Source organism: Lutjanus erythropterus, chromosome 20 (assembly GCF_056507025.1).
Source record: "Lutjanus erythropterus isolate fLutEry1 chromosome 20, fLutEry1.hap2, whole genome shotgun sequence".
In the NCBI taxonomy this organism is placed as follows: Eukaryota; Metazoa; Chordata; class Actinopteri; order Lutjaniformes; family Lutjanidae; genus Lutjanus; species Lutjanus erythropterus.
The window spans coordinates 22,768,198-22,777,849 of NC_139336.1; the positions used below are offsets into that span (position 1 = coordinate 22,768,198).

Here is a 9,652-nt window from a genome sequence, read left to right on the forward strand (position 1 = left end):
ACTTTGGGACAGTTGCAGGACACAGGTTTTATAACAGTTTTGCAGAGATGTCTAGAAGAATTTAATCATCATATTTACATATTATTATGTTTTTGGAGGGGCTTTGCTCACACTGAAGAACAAAGTATACTGACTGGATGAGTAAGAAACTAACATTCTAATCTCTGGTTTTGTGAGTTTCCAAACACTAAATCAATATTGCTGCACCTGAAATCCAAACCATTGACTTTGACAACAACATGCTCCTTTTGCAATTAGATAATAATTGACAGAGAGGCAGCTTAAAACACTACATGAGCAGAGACACAGCATTTGTCTCTTCAAAGGTTCATCATGAGGATCGAGGTCGCTCTGCAGCTGGGCCTCTGTGCCCTGTGTCTAACTCTGGCACTTCTTGGAGAGGGAATGTATGTATATTTTATTTACACAACAGCAAGGATGCTGTTTTCATTCAGGATTTTCTTCAGGACAAAGAGTTGCATCATTTGATATGTGTATTTCAGGGGAGTGGAACTTCCTGATCCACCAGCAGTGAATTGTGTTTGGAGCCGCTGGTCAGAGTGGAGTTCTTGTGATCCTTGCACTAAAACCAGAGTGAGTCCATTAAAACTGCAGTCAGCACCAGTGACTGCAAAATTCAGTTTGTCAGAATGTGACAAACTGCAGCCTGTTGTCCTAAAAAGCCGTGCGTAGTGCACTGTAGTACTCTGTTAGTTGATTAAATAGACAGTGTTTACTTTGGGCAATGATGCTGGTATTCATGGTTCAAAAAACAGTCGGGCATAGGTTGGCTGATTTTAAAATAAACTGTTTGATCATTAAGTGAAATAATCCTCAAAAAATAAAAGTAAGAATAAAAATAAAAATAAGGTAACAATTTGCATGGACATTTCTGAGTATGGAAGTAAAATAAAGAGGTTAGAATCACTTAAATTAAGTAATTTTTCTACTTAGTAACACCAAAACTCCGATTCAATTTCATTAATCTCATAGAGGGAAAAGCAAATCATGTCTGTTGCACTTAACTGAACACTGTGCTAAACTTGAGTTAGTCTAACCATAAATGTCTGGGTTAGAATTACTTTTTCATTTTGAGCCATTGTATTCTTTTTTTTTTTTAAGTCTAACTACATATTTGGTCATAATTGAATTTTGACATCGGCTTTACCAAAGAGTATTATGTCATACAAAATTTGTAATTTTAGGTGGAAACATAGGCTACGGGATGTGAATTCGTGAGATTTTAAAAGAACAAGCTGAAACTAAACTACAGTGGCTGCACTATGGTTTGGATTGCCAGGTATTTTTGAACATGGGGGCACCAGCTATATCTGATAACTAATGTGAGCAAAACACCAGCTAATTAGCTAATCTACATCAGTTGTTAGTGAGCTATCAATCGTTAGCTTGCTAGTTAATGCTAACTAACTAGCCTGTTAGTTCAAATGGACATTAAAGCTGAAGAAGACACAAGAGCACGTTTTATCGATGAATACTACATTTCCCCTTTGACCTTTAGATTGTTCATAAATGAAGTCGCTTAATCTTCAAACCCTTATTTTTTTTTTTATCATGCAGTGTATTTCTGTAAAATTACTTCTAATCCTTTGTCTGTTCAAGAATGTGTGTGACAAAGTGTGATATCATATGTGACCCTCAGAGGCGTTCTCGAAGTGTAGAAGTGTTTGGCCAGTTTGGTGGTCAGAGTTGCCAGGAATCAGTCGGGGACAGGGATATCTGTGTACCAGATGCCCCATGTGAGCAACCGCTTCCCCCTGAGTGCACCGACTTGGAGTTCCAGTGCGAGTCAGGTACTTCAGCTTTCTTTGAAGTCACCTACACTACCTTTATTATTTTAGACCAGACCAGTTTAACACGCATCTTTACACAGGTTCTTGCATCAAGAAGAGATTACTTTGCAACGGGGACTATGACTGTGAAGATGGATCAGATGAGGACTGTGAAGCTTTGCATAAACCCTGTGGTTCATCAACCCCGGAGAACAATGAGCAAGGCAGGACAGCAGGATACGGGTAAGAATGAATTATTAAAGAGCTAATTAATGCAGAATCAAAGAGTCAGTACTATGAAAGTGAAGTGCAGGCTTTATCACCACATTGGAGAGTACTTCAGGGCACATCAGGACTGCACACTGGTGCATTCATGGTGACCATATGTAAGCTTACAAATATTAATCAAAGCAGTATTCAGATGAGATACTTATTTATTTTATTTTAGCAGTTTTTAACCATGCTTTTTTACTTGAATATTGTTATAATGTAATTTTAGGAGGTTAAAGGGTTAAAAAAAATCCACCTACTAGAATCTCTAACCCTTACTAATTACTATGAATAAATTATGGATTTCTCCACATTTGAACATTGCTGGAAACATTTGGGATAATGTAAGTACACAACAAAACATATTCCATATATAGCCTACAGTGTTTTTAAACACTTAATGCACTTAATGCAGAAATGTTGCATATTACAGCTTTAACTGCACAGGAGCTGCTAGGAAAGACAACACAGTGAGCAACACTTGTAATTCATTATCCATTGACGTCCCTGGAAAAGCCTGAAATGTTTAGTTTCGTCAACAAAGGATTAAATACAATACAAAAACCAGTACCGGCGTATATGACATTGTGAGGAATAACACAATAAAGTCCAAGACTTATTTCCATCGTGGTCCCTGATGTTCCATCAAACTGTCTTTGCCACAACAAGATGGAGCTGGTCGTTGCATGTCCAAGACGGGACATGCACAGTCACATCTTGACACATCAAAGTACAGCAATCCACTTTACCTAATTAGGTTAGGTTATGTCCTCCATAGCATCATTTTTCTTGTCAAATACCTCTTAAACTGTTCAAGAAAAACTCACTGGATTCAGCAGGGTTTAATGCAGTATAGGTTTACTGTGGATCAGTGCAAATACAAGTAAACCGAGGGCTATTCCATGGGAAAGCACACTGAACGTAAGCCTGCCCGCTTTTATACTATGTGCAACTAGGGCTTTGCATTTTCTCTTAGTGTTGAAGCGGTGTGCAGTAGGCTCTGAGACCAGCGATACTCTGTGTTTCACGAGTCTTCACATCTTGTGAAGGGAACCAGAGTGATGCTAACTTGCATGTTGGCCCACAAAACTATGTCCCAGCAGCACTCTACACATAGTCTTAAATCTGGCTACTGTGTCCATCCACCAGAATCAACATCTTGGGTGCAGATCCTCGAATGAACCCCTTCAACAATGATTACTTCAATGGGAGGTGTGACCGAGTGCGGAATCCATACACGGCGCTGAATGACAGGATTCCCTGGAACGTTGGTGTGTTCAGGTATCATGTAAGTCAGAGTAATTACTATTTTATCCCAAGGACGCATTCACTGTATGTGCATTTATGTATGTTGTCTGAAAAGGCTGTCTCCCTTCACACTCTGGCTCCTCGTCTTTCCAGACTCTGGTGGAAGAAACTATTTCTAGAGACGTCTACGAGGACACACACAGCCTCCTAAAGGAACTGCTGAATGAGATGACTAATAAAGTTGATACTGGATTTTCCTTCAAATTCCAATCAAATGAGCCAACCATGGGCAATTTTTCTGCGAAGCTGGGTATAGAAAATCAATATGAGAAGAAAAGAATGATCAAGGAGGTCTCGGAGAGCACCACCATCAAGGTAAATATCAGCCAATGATAAATAATTCATATCACAATTTATATGTAGTTCATAGCACACATAGCAAAATTAAGTGAACTATAAAAAAAAAATACAAAATCTCAGAATCAGGTAAGGTATCATTTAGATAGTTACAATTCTGATTCTGTTTTTGCAGCAACTAAATGTTGTCAGTAATGTAATCAAGTATCACACTATTAAAATAATGTAACTTGATTACTTACCGTTACTTTTGGAGCACCTCAGTATGAAATATGGTTAAATTGTTTAGTCTAATATAATGTCTTTAGGCTACAATTAACAATTATTTTGATCACCGATTAATTGGTTGATTATTTTTTCAATTAATCGATTAGTTGTTTGGTCCATGAAATGTCTGAAAGTAGTGAAAAATGTTGATCAGAACTAAGAAATGACTCAAAATGATTAATCAATTAATCAACGAAAGATAGACCCAGCCATACTTGGACGTGTTTTTTAAAGTCTTTACTGTAACGATTATTTTAATTATTGATTAATCTGTTCCTCCATTAATCAGTTAGTTGTTTAGTCTATAAAATGTCAGAATATTGTGTCCTCCTCATGCCTTATTTTGTTCACAACCCAAAGAAATTCAGTTTGGTGTATTAGTTTGTCCAGCTGTTCCTTTCTTTGTATTGATTGAATAAAGGACAAAAAAAAATGGTGAAATTTCCATCCAGTGAAGCATTTTTTCACCAGAGGCCATGATAATGAATTGGCAGCTGTGTGTGCACTGTGCATGGTAGTATATCTTTACTTTAAAATTGTAATCCTACTAATAATCTGTAATCTGATTACATCTTTTTTTAAACATCTTTTTATCTGTAAAAGTAATGGAATACAGTTACACAGTTACACAATACAGTCACGTTCAAAACAAAAGAGAGTTACTCCAAACTCTGACTTTCCTGCTCCTTAAACATAATCACCATGTCCACTAGGTGCCACCTAACAATATACAGACATATCAGTTGGAATAAGATGCTTACACTCACGACCAACTTGCACGTTTTTTTTTTGTTTTTTTTGGTGAGAACAGGGAGACAAATGCATTTGGGAGACAGGAAAACATGCATGCATTCAACTTGCATGTCTATAGGCACAGACAGATAGCCAGGTCAATATGCAGTCGGTGTTCACAATATATGATTAAATTTAAAATTAACACAAGTGATATTTGTGTAGCAATCGATGAGCAGAATCAAAACGAAAAGTTCTTAATTAGTCCTTTGGAAATGTAAGTATGGAATAGATTGTTATTTGGAATCGGTCTCGATGCCCAACCCTACTCAAAAAATATGTACCATATGCATCTATTTGTATTAATTTATCTTTCCTGCACATTTAGAACAAGAGCTTTATGCGGGTAAAGGGCACAGTACAGCTGAGCCTCTACAGAATGCGCTCACGTGAGCTCAAGGTGGCCGATGAATTCCTGGAGCACGTCAAATCTTTGCCTTTGGAGTATGAGAAGAGTATTTACTTTGCCTTCCTGGAGGACTACGGGACTCACTACACCAGAAACGGGAAGACTGGCGGCGAGTATGAGTTCATCTATGTTCTTGACCAGGACACCATCAAGTCGAGAAGTATGTCCACCCCAGCAAGTGTCTCAGGCTTTTTTTTTTTTTTATCTCAACTCACATTTTTGAAAAGTGATATGCATTCATCATATTTACTTCACGATTTTTGCAGATCTGACACAGAGAAAGATTCAAGAATGTGTCAAAATGGGCATCACAGCCGACTTTGGCACGACCTCTTTCACTGAAGCAAAAATAAGCCACAAAAATGACGACTGTGACAATGTAACATCAACAAACCAAGGTCTGTTTTCCTCATCTTACCTGATTTTACTGATCAGTAAACCTTATTAACTTAATATCTATAGGATAGGTGCTGATTTTTATGTCTATCTTACACTGAAAAAGTAATTTAAGGGTAATTCAAGTATTTCTGAACCATATTTTGTGATTTAAATGGCTGGACATTTAAATCTACCGCTGGTCTACCGCTACATCTGTTGGTTAATTAGGGGTCCCAGCAGTGAAGCTGTTGGGTCTGTTAGAATTATTCTTCCACTTCTTCTGCCTCATCCTCCTCTTGTGATCTAAAATTATCTGGATCTCAGTTCACAAATTGGGCATATTAGTCGGAAATCTCACCCACAACTAGGCAATAAAAAAATGTACCTACTTGCTAGAAGGTGTTACTATAACAAAACACTTTATGTTTTGGTCTATAACTTTTGAACTGTAAGTCTCAGAAACAAAATACTGGAATCTGTGGGCCCAGATGAATCTGTCCATATAAACCAACCCCATATTCAAATTGTTAAATTTTCCACTATTTTGAGTTTTGTCCAAATCATTTTTTTTTTTCACTTCTTCTCCTACAAATTTTGAGCAAGCAGCATCAAATTGGTTACATAGCATTTCTGGACCAGACCAAACAAAACTTATTTTTCATCATTTTGATTTTTGAAATGAAAACCTCTCTTTTCTTTTGAGGACATTGTGCACAGTTAAGTTTGCATTAATGTAGCAATTGTGAATCTAAAAACTGCACACCTGTTGCTGCGCAGGTAAAGCTGATGGAAAAGCTGTGGTGGACAAGGTGATGACATCAGTCAAAGGAGGTACTCTGGAAACTGCTGTTGCTATGAGGGCGAAACTGAATGAAAAGGGGGTGATGGACCTCGATACTTATAAGAACTGGGCCCGGACCATCACTGATGCTCCAGCACTGCTTAACAGTGAGGTAGGAATGATGGACTGGGAAAGTAAAGCTGTAATAATATTATAGGTGTCATGCTGTGATGAAAATGTTTTTAGCAATGCTAGCAGAATGGAGGTCTTTGTCAGTGGGTCATTTGGTTGGTCAGACTGCCACTTTGGTCCAGACTGACATGCATTTACATTGGATGTTATTAGTGAAATTTCTCAACAATTATGGGGCGGATTGAGAACAGAATATTTCCAATACTTTGGACCTTAAGCATGTACTGGGGTGGTTTGCAGCCGAGTGCGAAGCGGCTGGGATGAGAATCGGCACCTTCAAGTCCGAGGCCATGGTTCTCGACCAGAAAAAGGTGGCGAGAGTTCCTGCCTCAAGTGGAGGAGTTCAAGTATCTTGGGGTCTTGTTTACAAGCGAGGGGAGGATGGAGCGTGAGATTGACAGACGGATCAGTGCAGCAGCAGCACCAGTCTGTCATGGGAAAGAAGGAACTGAGCCAAAAGACGAAGCTCTCGATTTTCCGGTCAATCTACGTGCCTCTGCCCACACTTTGGGAACCACTGCTCTAGACTCTTTGTGTTGTTATATTAGATGAAGCAAATGAAAGATGATGTGATAACATTTTTCTGGTATCATATTCTGGCAAGTGACATGGTGCTTTTTCTCTTGTTTCTGACAGTCGGAGCCCATCTATATGTTAATTCCAATTGAAATGCCAGGAGCTAGCGCCACGATAGCCAACCTGAAGCGGGCCACAGCAGAATATGTGACAGAGTATAACGTGTGCAAGTGCAAGCCTTGTCATAATGGAGGCACTCTCGCTCTGCTGGACGGAAAGTGCATGTGCCTGTGCTCTAACTTGTTTGAAGGTCTGAGCTGCCAGAATTTCAAGGTTGATAGAATTAATCCCCAAGGTAAGAGGCAGCAGTGGGCTGTAAGATAAATCGAAACATTCAATATCTCATATCATTACCTATCATATCACTTTAGACCATTTTTCTTTTTTCGTTCATTTGTTAATTTGGATAATGTTTTGCAGCTGCAAGACCTACTGTTAACCAGGAAGGTAACTGGTCATGCTGGTCCAGCTGGTCCAGCTGTAGCAGTGGGAGACGCACCAGGACGCGCAGCTGTAACACAGATGGAATCTCTGGAGCTGTGTGCAGAGGAGCAACTACCAATGACGACTACTGCTAAGAAGATTAATGACCATTTAACAAATAGCGTCTCTCTGACACACACTGAACACACCTAACATAAAAATACATATAATGCATAAAACTCACCAGATTTAAAGTCATGAGTCATGTCTTTGGTAAGGAGTACAGGGCCATCTTGAGGACAGTAATGGATAATGCAGCTCCTAAAAAATATATATATATTTAATGTTTAAATTGATTTTTTTTTGTGAGTTTAATATGTAGATTTCGAGTATAAAATGTCAATAATGTAAGGGTCACACAAGTCTTCTGGATTTTCTTTTAGCACAAATGAAACAAGTTTAATGAACATAAACAGTTACAATACAAATAGGGGAGACCAGGGATGGTAGTAACAGTTTTTGTAACAGCATCAGTAACTGAAGGAATCAAGGACGTTTATTATCATCGCACAACACAGGGTTGTACAACCACATTAGATTTTAAGTTCTTTCATGGAACACTCAAAATACAACATACAAATACCTGATTAAATTCAGAATGGAATAGGATAACACAAAAACAAAAAGAAAAGAAATCTATATGTACAATTATTTATATATGCACATACACACACAGGAAATGATTTTCTGATGGCAGCAGCAAGATGGTGATGATAACATGGTCAAAATGTTCATGTAAAAAGTTCAGTATTTGGGAAACACTGTCCATCAGCTGCGACTGTGTTTTAGCACAAAGCATCATCCATGTAAAGATAGAGTCTTCCTCACCTCGCCCTTCTGGAGTCATGTATGTTGAGTCCTTGATTCACAATGCAATACACAACTCTATGGTTGTTCATATTAGATCTCTCAAACTTTGATCCATAATATCCATATTTGTCTGCTACAAATTAAATTCACTTGGATGTGAGTTGACGCCTCATATGCTTGGGGATAGTTATGAGACTAACTGCCCCTGGGCTGCAGGTTTTGTGGGCCCAGAACTGAAAATCCACACACATGACCCCCAGGGCCGTTACTTGCTGTATGCAGACCATGTGGTTGCATAGGGCCCCAAATCCACCAGGGGTAATCCAACGAGGTAATGTAAGTCCAAAGACCAGTGGGAAAGCTCTGTCACACGTCAACTTACTACGTCATTCATGTGAGCACACCCGGTGAGAATACTAGCAGCTAGCTGTTGCCATTATTTTTGTGCTCCAAGATAAGTAACCTGAATTAGCTAAGTTGGAAAACAATTTTGTTCCTAAAATTTAAATAAACATTTTAAGGAAGATGCAGCATCTGTCTCATTTATGTCAGATGTTAAACTGCAGATTCTGTAAGTTTTCGAGAGTTTCTTGATGTACAGATGCCCCAGTGTTTCCTATTTATCAGCATTTTCTGTAGGTTAAATTGTGAGGGATCAGATTGAAATGTTTGATTTGTATTTGAGACAAAAAATGTGTTAAAAGAGCTTTTCACAGTTCTATTCTAACTGTTTTCTTGTTAAAGTGCATCATATTGATGCATTTAAATTTTTAATGCATGGCCCAGACCACCTTAGAGGATTTGGGATTCCCCCACTGTAGTTTTCACAAACTAGTGGCCCCCAAACAACATTTTGCATAGGGTCCCCAAAGCCAGAAATGTCCCTGCGTGGCCCAGAGATTCTCCCCATTCTAATGACCTGTTAAAACTTTCCCCACCCCAAGCAATTATTACATGGCTAACTCTTTTAGCATGTGGGCTTGAATGTAGCATGAATGCAAACATTGATTAAATTACCAAAACTGCTAGGTTATGTAAGTCAAGTCAATTCATTCAAAAGTCTGTGTTTTCTTTTCAAGACCATAGCCACTGGACAGAATAAAAGAGCATGACCTATTCAATCATTTCTGTTTTAGATCAGAAAGAGCTTTGGATTTTCACTATAAACAACAATGTGTCTTTCTACTTTGGCTCACTTAAAATAGTGTTGGGCTGAAGTATGTATTAATGGGCAAATAACTCATCTTTAAAAGCACAGACACATTCCAGCTGGCTGTGCTGTGCAAATGAGAACCAGAT

General features: G+C 38.5%; 1 protein-coding gene across 1 annotated transcript; it reads left to right on the top strand.

The window, feature by feature from the left end:
- The first annotated feature begins 253 nt into the window (after window positions 1-253).
- On the top strand, window positions 254-8,045 carry c9 (complement component 9). The gene is made up of 11 exons (XM_084745762.1): window positions 254-407; window positions 504-594; window positions 1,661-1,811; window positions 1,892-2,033; window positions 3,210-3,348; window positions 3,462-3,683; window positions 5,053-5,293; window positions 5,400-5,531; window positions 6,289-6,464; window positions 7,121-7,355; window positions 7,481-8,045. The coding sequence occupies exons 1-11, from the start codon at window positions 334-336 to the stop codon at window positions 7,636-7,638; spliced, it is 1,761 nt and encodes a 586-aa protein (XP_084601888.1). The 5' UTR covers window positions 254-333; the 3' UTR covers window positions 7,639-8,045.
- The last annotated feature ends 1,607 nt before the right edge of the window (window positions 8,046-9,652 follow it).

Excerpts from the sequence above, each read along its gene's own strand:
- c9 (XM_084745762.1), top strand. The coding sequence starts at position 334 with ATGAGGATCGAGGTCGCTCTGCAGCTGGGCCTCTGTGCCCTGTGTCTA. Across the intron at positions 5,532-6,288 it reads TGTAACATCAACAAACCAAG|GTAAAGCTGATGGAAAAGCT; the intron begins GTCTGTTTTCCT and ends GTTGCTGCGCAG. Across the intron at positions 6,465-7,120 it reads CAGCACTGCTTAACAGTGAG|TCGGAGCCCATCTATATGTT; the intron begins GTAGGAATGATG and ends TGTTTCTGACAG.